The sequence below is a fragment of the Mustela nivalis genome (genome assembly GCF_964662115.1).
Source record: "Mustela nivalis genome assembly, chromosome: 4".
Lineage (NCBI taxonomy): Eukaryota > Metazoa > Chordata > Mammalia > Carnivora > Mustelidae > Mustela > Mustela nivalis.
In genome coordinates, this window is record NC_139023.1 from 71,191,466 (window position 1) to 71,203,695 (window position 12,230).

At 45.7% G+C, this 12,230-nt stretch overlaps 1 protein-coding gene across 2 annotated transcripts in view; it reads left to right on the plus strand.

The window, feature by feature from the left end:
• The window catches only part of MAML3 (mastermind like transcriptional coactivator 3), a 404,523-nt gene extending 395,781 nt beyond the window's left edge, over positions 1–8,742 (plus strand). The window contains exons 4-5 of one of the 2 annotated variants that reach the window (XM_082727636.1): positions 76–157; positions 5,174–8,742. In XM_082727636.1, coding sequence (XP_082583762.1) covers positions 76–157; positions 5,174–6,171 — 1,080 coding nt within the window. In that variant the 3' untranslated portion in view covers positions 6,172–8,742. Of the gene's footprint in view, positions 1–72; positions 158–5,173 lie in introns of both variants that reach the window. The other variant, XM_082727635.1, reaches the window with a different exon arrangement.
• Positions 8,743–12,230: the final 3,488 nt, after the last annotated feature.

Below are 12,230 nucleotides of genomic sequence, written 5' to 3' on the forward strand. Positions count from 1 at the left end.
CCTCCAAGCTGCGACGATATTTCATTGTGTCTCCCATGTCACCCCCCTGCCCTTCTTGTCCTGTCGTTCTAGCAGCTGCAGCAATCCCATTTACCCCGCCAACACCTCCAGCAGCAGCGGAATCCATACCCCGTGCAGCAGGTCAATCAGTTCCAAGGTGAGGCCAGTGCACCCCTCTTCCGTTTTATACCTTCCAGCCGTGACGTGTAAATCCAAATGTAGCCAGGGGCCTGGCCTCCTGGGCTAGGTTCGCGTTCAGGTAACATTAAAAATATTTGAAAACTGAGGGTACCAATCCATCAGAACGCATTTTTGGAATCCTCTACAGTGCTGGGCGTTGACCTTTGGGTGGCTGGGTCACAGAGAGGTCCTGGTTGGCTCCGGGAGGGGTCAGAGTGGCTGGGGGGGCAGGGGCAGGACTGGGGCAGCTATTCTTTACCAGAGATAAGGAAGTATTTCAATAGTTTAAGAGCCAATAAGGGTATACTGGTGCCTGGTTGGTTCCATGTCAGCCTTGGCTATGTCTGGATCATCATCTCAATGAGCATGGGAGGAACGGCCCTGTGCCACATGCCTCTTGCTAATCCTAACACATCAGCGGGCCAAAGCCCTCACTTCCAACAACTGACAAGGAAAAATCTGGCCTGCAGCAGCCGCCAATTTCTGCTGAATCTAGAAGACCTACAGGGCCTTGAGTTTGACTGGACTATCTTGATCCTGCTGCCCTTTGCAGAAATCCTGACTCATGACCCAGTAGCAATGGGCACATTGTCTGATCTCTGTTGCCATTCCTTTATGTAGTAGAAAATCTACTCAAATATCAATCCCTTCCTTCTCCAATGAAGAGAGCCCCTGAAAGTCTTTTATGGGGTAGAGGGTGAGCTGAAGACCCTTCCCAGTCTTATCACAGGAGTTTTTAGGGGGCTCCAGTGGCTACCCAGTAGTGGAAATCCTAATTCCCATCCTCTGCCCTTTGCGTGGGACCTAGTTCTCAAGTGTTACCTAAGGCTTTGAGACTCTGCCAGAAGCTGCGAAGCTCCTTGCACATAAATATGCATATATGTAAATATATACAGACTTTGCATAGCATTTGCACAAGTGCTACCCTGCTCAATGGACTGCAGGTGAAAAATTGATGATGTAGGGTAGCATTTTTCAGTCTTTGGGCTGCAACACACAAGTAGGTTGGAAAGACAAGCTAATGGGTCACAACCAACATTTTTTAAAAGAAATGGAATGCTGGGGCACCTGGGTGGCTCAGTCAGTTAAGCATCTCCCTTTGGCTGAGATCATGATCCCAGAGTCCTGGGATCAAGCCCTGCATCAGGCTCCCTGCTCAGTGGGAGAGACTGCTTCTCCTTCTGCCCCCTCCCTGCTTATGTGCTCTCTGTCAAATAAATAGATCTTTAAAAATAATAATAATAATAAAAATAGAATAGAAAACAGTTATCCAAGTATATCACAATAAGGGAAACTTTTATTTCTGTCATAAACCCACACGTGTATATCCTGGATCACATGCCATGAGTAGTGGTTTTAAAGAGTCTGAAAACATTGCCTATGAAAATACAGGGGCTTGAGTAGCTACCCCTCCCCCTCCTACCCCTGGAACACATGTATCATTTCAGAACCCTTGGACTTGACCCTGGCGAAGGACAAAAGGAATGAAGCTGTGCACGGGTGTTCTGTGCACTAAATTAGTGCTGATAGTGTTTGAAGAATTCTGCTTCTCACTTGGTCATAGGCAGGGGAGCGCAGAAATGGTCACTGTTACACGCATAATTCTTGTTTTAGACACAGTTCTCAAACTTAAGCTGCATCAGAATCACCAGTAGAGCTTGTGGAAGCGCAAACCGAGGGTCGCCGGAGGGAACGGGGTGGGGGGTGGGGGGATGGGGTGTTTGAGGGATGGGCATTAAGGAGGGCACGTGATGTGACGAGCACTGAGTGCTATATGTGACTGATGAATCCCTAAATTCTACCCCTGAAACTAATAATACACTATATGTTAACTAAATTGAATTAAAAAAAAAAAGCACAGTCGGCCTGGCCGCACCCTCAGAGTCTCTCATTCCACAGGTCTGGGGTGGTCCTGAGAATCTGCCTTTCCAACAGGCTCCCAGGAGTTGCTCTGCTGCTGGGGCTGCTGGCCAAGGCCCACCCTTTAAGAACCAGTGATTTTCATTAAGAATAAATTAAAAATGTAAAATTCTAAAAACCCAGCAGAGTGTCCCTTGACTTTTCTAGGTTCATAATTCATTTATTATCTTTTGGATAAAGGAGCCCACCGAAATGTAATACTTCTTCTGTATTAGGAGTTATTCCATATGGTTTGGGTCCAGTTTTAAAAGTTTTCTCTTTGAACTTGAGCTGTACTTAGGCTGAACCACCAGTGACATTGTTGGGTCCCTGAGGTGATTGGTACACTTTTTTTCTTTTCTTTTTTTTTTTTTTCCTCTCATCCTTATTTTACTAACACCTTAGATATCATAATGTTATGTATCTGGGAAAACAGCAAATTGGTAGATAAGAAATAGTGTACTTGGAGAGTTACGTTAGGAACAACTTGCATGAGAACCTCCATGAAAACTCACCACTACATATTTCAAAGGTTTAATGACTATCTTTCCCTTATTAAGTTTTGTGCCTCTGGGCAATGTTACATGCCTATAGAGAAATGTTTATTTTTCACAAATACAGGCTTCCTATGAGTGAAAATAGGAAACAGACCCTTTTAAGAAAAAAATTGCCTATGATTTCTATTTGAATGTGGAAGATTTTCTTTGACACTGTGACCAGTGGGCAAGAAAATTAATTTGAGTACAGCGTCCCCACAATAATATGTCTTAGACAAAAACAGAAGAAGAAGAAAAAAAAATTAGTCTGTTACTTAACGTATATAGTAATCAGATAATGACAAGGTAATTCTTTAAACACATTTGCATTTTTTTCTATACAAGTATTAAACTAGATTAATAAAAAAGCATTTTGTTTCTACTTAGGATAAAAATATGGAACTGAGTGCTGGTTTTAAAATGCCCTTTTGGGGCACCTGGGTGGCTCAGTCATTAAGATCCCAGGGTCCTGGGATAGAGCCCCACATCAAGCCCCACATCAGGTTCCCTCCTCAGTGGGAAGCCTGCTTCTCCCTCTCCAGCTCCCCCTGCTTGTGTTCCCTCTCTCACTGTGTTTCTCTCTGTCAAATAAATAAATAAAATCTTAAAATAAATAAATAAAATAAAATGCCCTTTTTTCTATAAAAGTTATACCTAGATAGTAGTACAGTCATTTTATACTAAAAATAAAGGTTGGCTTGGATTAATGCTTCAATACCTCTTAAAAGGCATTGCAGCATTTCTGTCTTCTAAAAAGAGGAACCTATTTCTCATTCACCAAAGTGGCCCAGACCATTTCCAGTCCCTCAATAGATCCATTATAAACATACAACAAAAATGTCCAAAATATGGAAGTCTTTTCATCTGTTTCCAGCAGCTCATTAGCCTGTTTACATAATTTGGGTCTAGCCAATCAGTCTCTGAGTCAGCAATATTTTCTCCTTAAAATTTTTTTATAAACAACTCAATAACCCATTTCACCACAGTTGATCAGACTTGCCATGTCGTCAATACAGATTTAGTCATTAAGGTCACAAAACTTCATAACAAGATTACAGATTGCAATATATACTCTCATCCAGTGTTTAACAAGAACTTTTGATTTTTTTTTTAAGTCACTTCGATATAATGAAGCTTAAAACGGAAAACTGAAACATTTCTAGGGCTCGCCCCCAGCCCTGGCAGCTTTCCCCCACAGAAACCATTTCATTTCTCAGTGCAGCATGGTATCGATCTCAAGCCACAAAAACTTAAGTCATAATAAAAATTCCCATAATTTTCTTTCTTAAAGAAAGAAAGAAAATATGGAGACCTATTTGCTGCCCAGAAATCAATAACCCCATCAGGAAGACAGAAATACACTTACTGCCCAGGTGCCAGGCTTAACAAGCTTACACTGTTCTCATCTGGTTTCTCATCCCAGTTCCAAGTGGTATCACATTTGCTTATAATATCGATTGGCTCCCATGCTGCATCTTTTTTAAATGTCCAGAAAATAAAACAAACCATTTTTCTGTGTCTCATAGACTTAATCATTATTAAGAGGGACATGGAAAAAACTTCTTTTCGTGCCTCTCCTAGCCCTTTACAAAACTGACCGGGGCTCTAAGGGTGACATTTCTTTCTCTTGGCTGATTTGGAAATTTCCTAGGAACATGTAAAGGACTCCCTCAAATGCCTAATTAGAGTTGAGAGACTTGGCCTTCATCCTCTGGCCAGCTTTTAAACAGCATCATTAAAACCATGTCAGCGATCTGCTGAGAGAAGTCACTGCCGACTTGTAGGAGTGAGTGGACTTTGCTAAAGTTCATTGCCAAGCAGTAAGTAGCAGGATGATTTCTTTTTCTAGCTCAGGAAGCTGGCCAGTTTGCACTGACATGTTATGATTCAGAGAATCTGGAGCATGTGGAAATCTGTAGAGTGGATCCAAAAAATGTCCCATCTGTTGAAATAGCTTCTTAGCAGAAGCAGTGACCTTTAACCTCTCAAATCCCGCTCAAGTCTTAAGGGAAATTAGCCTAATGGTCTTTATTGATAGTATTCTCTACTGAACCATGTTTCACTTCACAAATAGAATACACAAAGTGATCAGCCGTTGCTTCTTAAGTTAGCCCAGGATGTGAATTCCCTCTCACCTCCCAAGAATAATGGTATCTGATTGGTTGAGGATGGCATCCTATCAAGAAGAGAAAAAAAAATTGCTTCTGAAATGTGTACAAAAAGAATAACAGAGTATATCAACTACAAAATCATGTGTCCAGTATGATCCCTATTTTCATGTGTCTATTTATACAGTAGTTATCAGTGGTTATCTCTGGATGGGGGGGAATTCGGGTAACTTGAATTTTCATCATTGTACTTTTCAGTTTTTTCTGAGTTTTTTTACAATCAGCCTATGTTATAGTCAGAAAAATAATCATTTTTGTTAAGGACTTAGGATCAGAGTAGATCCTTTCGTATAAAAGAATTTTGTCATGCCTAAAGATAATCGCAACAATATGTTATAGTAAATTGCTTATCGAGATGAGTGGATGGGAATGTCTTTTCTTCCCCTGTAGGTTCTCCCCAGGACATCGCAGCTGTGAGAAGCCAAGCAGCCCTCCAGAGCATTCGAACGTCGCGGTTGATGGCACAGAACGCAGGCATGATGGGAATGGGACCCTCCCAGAACCCAGGGACAATGGCCACGGCAGCAGCCCAGTCAGAGATGGGACTGGCCCCTTATAGCAACACGCCTACCAGCCAACCAGGAATGTACAATATGAGCACAGGAATGACCCAAATGTTGCAGCACCCAAACCAAAGTGGTATGAGCATCACACACAACCAAGCCCAGGGGCCAAGGCAGCCCACCTCGGGGCAAGGGGTTGGGATGGTGAGCGGTTTCGGTCAGAGCATGCTGGTGAACTCCGCCATTACCCAGCAGCACCAGCAGATGAAAGGGCCGGTGAGCCAAGCCCTGCCAAGGCCCCAGGGCCCGCCAAGGCTGCAGGGCATTATGGGAACAGTCCAGCAGGGAGCGCAGAGCTGGCCACAGAGGAGCTTACAAGGCATGCCCGGGAGGACTAGTGGAGAACTGGGATCATTCAACAACGGTGCCAGCTACCCGCTTCAAGCTGGCCAGCCGAGGCTGACCAAGCAACACTTCCCACAGGGACTGAGCCAGGTCGTGGACGCTAACACTGGCGCCGTGCGAACCCTCAACCCAGCTGCCATGGGCCGGCAGATGATGCCGCCACTCCCAGGGCAACAAGGCAGCGCCCAGGCCAGGCCAATGGTCATGTCTGGCCTAAGCCAGGGCGTCCCCAGCCTGCCAGCGTTCAGCCAGCCCCCAGCTCAGCAGCAGATGCCTGGCGGCAACTTCGCTCCAGGTGGCCAGAGCCAGGCCTACGAGCGGAACGCCCCTCAGGACATGTCCTACAATTACAGCGGCGAGGCAGCCGGGGCCTCCTTCCCCGGCCTCTCGGACAGTGCGGACCTCGTGGACTCCATCATCAAAGGCGGCCCAGGGGACGAGTGGATGCAGGAGCTTGATGAGTTGTTCGGGAACCCCTAGTCCAAAGGAAACCCGAGAAGCACGACTCCTAGTGTTAAAGCTTAAAACGTGAAAAAGAAACAGGATGTTGAGCCATCCCTGTTTTTTTTGTTTTTTTGACCCACGCAAACTGAGCAAAACTGCAGCTGGCTGACAGTGAAAGATCCAGGTGCCAATCCACAGCCCCGCTGGGCCTCATTTCACCTGATTTTCACACAGCAACCGAGACACCAGGCCACGCCGATCCTGGCTGTGAGAGAGGCAGACACCGCGGAGGCAGGCAGGGAAGACGGATCCGAGGCCCCTCCGCTCGGCCCTCTGGTGCACGCCTGGCCCAGGGATCTCTGCTCCAGCCTCACGGGACTGCTGCCCAGCGTGAGGGCTCCGCCAGCCCCGCCTGGCCCCGGGGGCCGCAGACCGCAAAGCCTCAGGGGCCGAGGAGCGTCCCGCAGAGGCTGCTGCGTGGTTGCACAGGCCCAGAGCACAGGTCGGAAATGCGCTGAACCCTGGCTGCAAAGAGAGGTCAGGCGTCGAGACATGCTGCTGTGTTTGGCGGGTAGGCACGGAGAACGGGAGACAACAGAGGATCCTACGAGCCTGTCTGCTGCCCTGTGATGACCCTCAGGAATTGTAGAGGCGTTGCTCTCAGCTGCCTCTCAAAGAGAGCCAAGCGAGCCTGGAGAAGGGTCCTCCGGCAGTCCTGGGGGAGGCAGCCCTCTGCCGGTGATCATGGCCATGACGATGGCGGCCGGCACTCCAGGTAGTCGGGCTGGAGCCTCCTGGGGGCCCGGTGTCCTGCCAATTTGGCAAGGCAGTTCACATCTACTTCCGGTGGCCACAGGGTAGGGGAGACCCCGACTGGATGCTATGTCTGCCCGTGTGGCCGCTTTTCCCCGCACCCCTGCCCTTGCTCCTTCCTGCCTCCACCCCATCCTGCCCTTGCTTCTCCTTACAGACTATATGAGAAGAAATGAAGCTTTTGTCTTCAGGGGACCTGGGCAGAATCCTAATAAAGGAAGAACTCAGACAACGCCTGAAATGCAAAGGCATCACTGGAGTTTTCTTTCTCTAACGTGAGGTCGCCTGAATATTCTCTGCCCGAAACTGAGCAGCCCCTCTGACGTTGCATGGCGGGTTACCGTGAGCCACACCCGATGCTTCTGGTCTACCCTGGGAGACGTGGCCCAAATGGCACAGGCTCTGCTTCCCTTCAGAAAACTCCCAGAGGTGATGCTCTGAAACTGGCCTTGCCCTTAATCCCTCCTCACCAGAAAGACGACTCTAAAATGCTCAGAGATGAGGAACTGAAGAGTCCGTTGCTCCACCTGACCCATTTTGATGATAAAAAGAAGGAAAATTCTGTTCCTTCCACATGGGCAAGGTCATCCACTTCCAAAGTCCTGTACAGTCGTTCTCGTTGTAATTCACTCAGATCTGCCCCAAGCGACATCTGCGGCAAGGGATGACAGCCTCTGCTACTTACCATAAGGCTGTGTCTTTTGTCCTTGCTGCTGTTCCCACTGCCCCGTGGGAGGCCACGTGGTATATTGTCCATAGGAAGAGCGGAGCGTGCTTTTCTCGCGCCACACTCTCCCTTGGTGTCCGAAAGCCTGGCTCCCTCCGTGTGACCACGCATGGGTGCAGGCTGTGGGGAGCTGGCCTGGTTACACGCACAGGGCGGGTCCTGAGATGGGGGTTTGGGGGGTTCGAGAGGAAAGCTGGGGGCAGAGAGGTAATAGGCAGGCAAACGCTGTCGTTGGCTTGCTCCCCATGTCCCAAGGTGGTGGATCTACTGAGCAAGGGGCAGGATGGAGCCCAGAGGAGGCCAGTTGGGCAAGAGACCAGGCAGGGGCTGTGCTCCTCCTAGGAAGACCTGGTGGCAGGTGACTATGAACTCCTTGCATGGGGGAGGGACGCCACCATGGAAACTCTTGAGTAGAAACAGGTAAAAACCAAACGAAGAAAATAAAAAAATAAACAAGCAAGAAGACAGAAAATATAATTACCTTTTTCTGAAAGGTACAGGAAACATATATGAGCAATGATGAGAAACTGGAGGTGGCTGAGGGGAGAAGGGGCTCCATTACCTTTTAATAGCTTCCTCCAAATGCTTAGTACTGGGACCAACTAACTAGAGAGGTAGATTTTAATAAGGTCGTTTTGTTTTTGTTTTTGTTTTTGTTTTTACTACGGTGCTGATGTATATGTAATGTCTAAAAAAGTTATTTGTAAATAAGTTTTTACAATACTGCAGATATCACTGGGTCTACTATCTGTAAAAAATATACATATAAATATATATATACTGTTTGTTTAAAATAGAGTATTTTTATTTCATTCCTTAACTCATCATCACAGCAGTGGTATATTGCACTTCAGATGACATCTAATGACTAATTTGTACTGTATGACCTATGGCAACTTGCTCCATTTTATTCAGATTTTTCTAGTTTTCTGTTTTTACTTTGTACATTGAGCATTGCTTATTTCCTTTTAAGAAATGTACAGAACTCTGAAATGTAGAAATTAAGTGATGTTGACATACCACTTTTAAAGAAAAGAAAACAAATAAAAGATCATTATCTGAATCAACCCAAAGTACAGTTTATTTTAGGAATGTCACTGGATCTCCAACCTTAATTAAACAGACATACTATGCCTGGTAATTGATTAACTGCAGTTCCTGTCTCAAAATTCGTGATATCATTAAACATTTATTTAACAGAGGAGATCAGTCAATCATTCCCAGTCTTTTAAATTCAACCACACAACTAAAACTTTCTAAATTTGCATCCCAATGGATGTAGCAAACAGAAGAGAAGAAAGTCAGCTATGAAAGAAACATACTGAGGTCCATTTGTAGATTCAGTACTTTCAATTTCCAACTGGCTCATTGGAAAATTGATAGTAAAATTTTCACTTAAAAAAAACAAGAAAGAACCCTCAAGGAATATAGGGAAGGGAAAGTAACCCTCAAGGAATATATACAGTAACGCCCTACTGTAGCAGACACTGTCCACACACACACACACACACACAGACACCTCACTTCTAGCCCTCGCTGCATCTCTCTTGGCCTGCACCATCCACAAACTGTTGGAAATGATTAGAAGTTTACATTTCTGGGGCACCTGGGTGGCTCAGTGGGTTAAGCCACTGCCTTCGGCTCAGGTCATGATCTCAGGGTCCTGGGATCGAGTCCCGCATCGGGCTCTCTGCTCAGCAGGGAGCCTGCTTCTCTTTCTCTCTGCCTGCCTCTCCATCTACTTGTGATTTCTCTCTGTCAAATAAATAAATAAAATCTTTAAAAAAAAAAAAAAAAGTTTACATTTCTTCAGATCCACGGTAGTCAATGACTCGCTAGTGCAAGAATGTGAGAACGCAGTCAGGTAGCCTGGACAAGTCCTGAGGTAGGATTTATGTTCGAGAGCTCCCCTGTGGGACCAGGCAGAGGCTGAGACTTTGCCTGAAGTTGTCCTTACTTGGCTTCTCACCCTTCCCCACTCTGTTCTGATTACCCTCCTGGGGGGCCTTTGCTAACGAATCACACACATGTGAATCACACACATGTGAAACCCCTCCCCTTCTAGGAGACTTGGCCTAAGACTTTCCATCAAACTTGAAAAGGCACAGTAAAACACCACCATTCAAAACTATCTGGGTTAAGCAGAAAAACAGCCCACAAGCACAGAATAAAATCATCAAAAACAGATCCAAAACAAAGGTGAGTTTTAATACATACCAACCGAGAGGAAGAATGCATATGACTGTGGGAGAGGCTGGTCCTACTCCTGGAGGACGATGGTTCCAGAGCGGCTGCCGAATAACGAATAACGGCGTGCAGAGAACAGTGTGACCTGGGGCTTTGTCCCACTGATAAGGGCTTAGTACTCTACCAGATGACAGGAGCTGGAAGAACGAACTGATGGGGGCGGGGAGGGTAGTCTGATTAACAGAAAAACTTGAAGCTCCAAGAAGAGTTGAGTATTCCTAAACCCGGACTAATTAAAAGCACGCATTTTCATTGACACCGAGGTGTGTCATGCACAGGATGAACGCCATCCCCTTCTCCTTCGGAAGGATTTCCTATATGTATCTCACCGACCTTTTTTTAAAATCCCAGTGCAGTAAGTGTGCAATGAGGGGAGAGGCAGAGAGTAAACATCTATCTGGAAAGTCACTCCACGTTTGTCCCCGTGAGAAAGATGCATTTTATTGCCTAAAGGAGCTTTCAGAAGCACCAGATGAGCCATCTCTGCCTGTGACCGTTCTTTTCAAGGAAAACTCTGTCTAGAGACAAGAGGTGAAAAAACAAATGAGCTGGTATTTTTCCTTATTAACGCCGCGCCCACCTCCAACCCAGCAAAGGCAAGTCGGGGAGAGGAAAAGCCCAGAAAGGGAACAAAGCTACTTGATTGTAAAATCAGTGCTCTGTTGTTTTATTTTTTCACTGTTTTTTTTCCCCCGCTCTTTTTCTCTTCTCTGTTTTGTCCTCTAGTCTCTTTCCTAATTCCGGTAACATTTGATTCCCACACCGGTGTCTTATGGGCAAGTCACCACGACCTGTCTGATTTCATGCAACAGGTGGAGGCAGTTACGGCAGCATCCGCACAAGGGAGGCCCTGGCGCCCCTGCTGTGTCCGGGACAGCTGCTGGGCCACCACTACTGCTGTGGCTCTATCGATCCCACAGATCCCACCGCAAGCATAGAGCGCTCAATTAAGTAAAAGAAAATCTTAAAAAAAAAAAAAAAATTCACAGCTACCAAGAATCTGATTTTAGGTTTTAACTTCTTAGAAATTATTTTTGAACTTTTCATTATGAACCTCATCAAACAGAAAAGTCGACGATCCAATGAGTAATTGCACACATGCCTCAATTTAGTAACTATTAGCACTGTGTCATGTATGCCTTCCGTGATTCCATCGCAGAACAACTCCAGATAAGTTATCCCCATTCGGTTCCTTCACCCCTCAACCTCTCAACATGCAGCTCCCGAGAATTAGGACATTCTCTCCCCTAACCAGAACATCATTACCACACCTCACACAATTAACACGAATTCCCTAATACCACCTAATTCTTACTTTATGTTCAGATTGTCCCAGTTGTCTTGCCCACATGCCTTCCGTAACTGTTTTGGGGTTTTTTTTTCCCCAACCAGGATTTGATCAAGGATCCCATATTGCCATTTGGTTTTTATGCCTCTTAAAACTTTTAACAGAGAATAGTTTCCTGTCCCTTTTTTCATAACATTTTTTGAGACAATGAATCTGATTTCTAAAAATAAAACCCATCAACTGATTAGTATACAAATCATATACATCTATAATTCTCAAACAGATCAGAAACTCACATCTCTCTGGCCAGCATGTTTCCTCCTTGTAGCCAAATTTATAGGAATTAAAATAATCAAGAGGTTGCCTTGGTAACAATAGAATTAGAACAAAGGAAATAAATTTTATGGTTCAGATGTTTAAAGATACAACGCTCTGATGAGCCTGGTGTGCCCATCTTCTTTCTCCACAAGTTTTTTTTTTTTTTTTTTAAGATTTTATTTATTTATTCAACAGAGAGAGATCACAAGTAGGCAGAGAGGCAGGCAGAGAGAGAGAGAAGGAAGCAGGCTCCCTGCTGAGCAGAGAGCCCAATGCAGGACTCCATCCCAGGACCCTGAGATCATGACCTGAGCCGAAGGCAGTGGCTTAACCCACTGAGCCACCCAGGCGCCCTCTCCACAAGTTTTTAACCAAATTCTGTGTATTTGTAGTTTACTTTTTTTAAGATTTTATTTATTTATTTGACAGAGAGCACAAGCAGGGAGAGCGGCAGGCAGAGGGAGAGAGAAAGGCTCCCCGCTGAGCAGGAAGCCTGATGCAGGACTCAATCCCAAGACCCTGGGATCATGACTGGAGCAGAAGGCAAAGGAAGGCAGATGCTTATCCGACTGAACCACCCAGGCACCCCTGTAATTTACTTTTTTAAATAGCTCCAATTTAGATGCAACATAGAAATTGTTTAGGGGCGCCTGGGTGGCTCAGTGGGTTAAAGCCTCTGCCTTCGGCTCAGGTCATTATCCC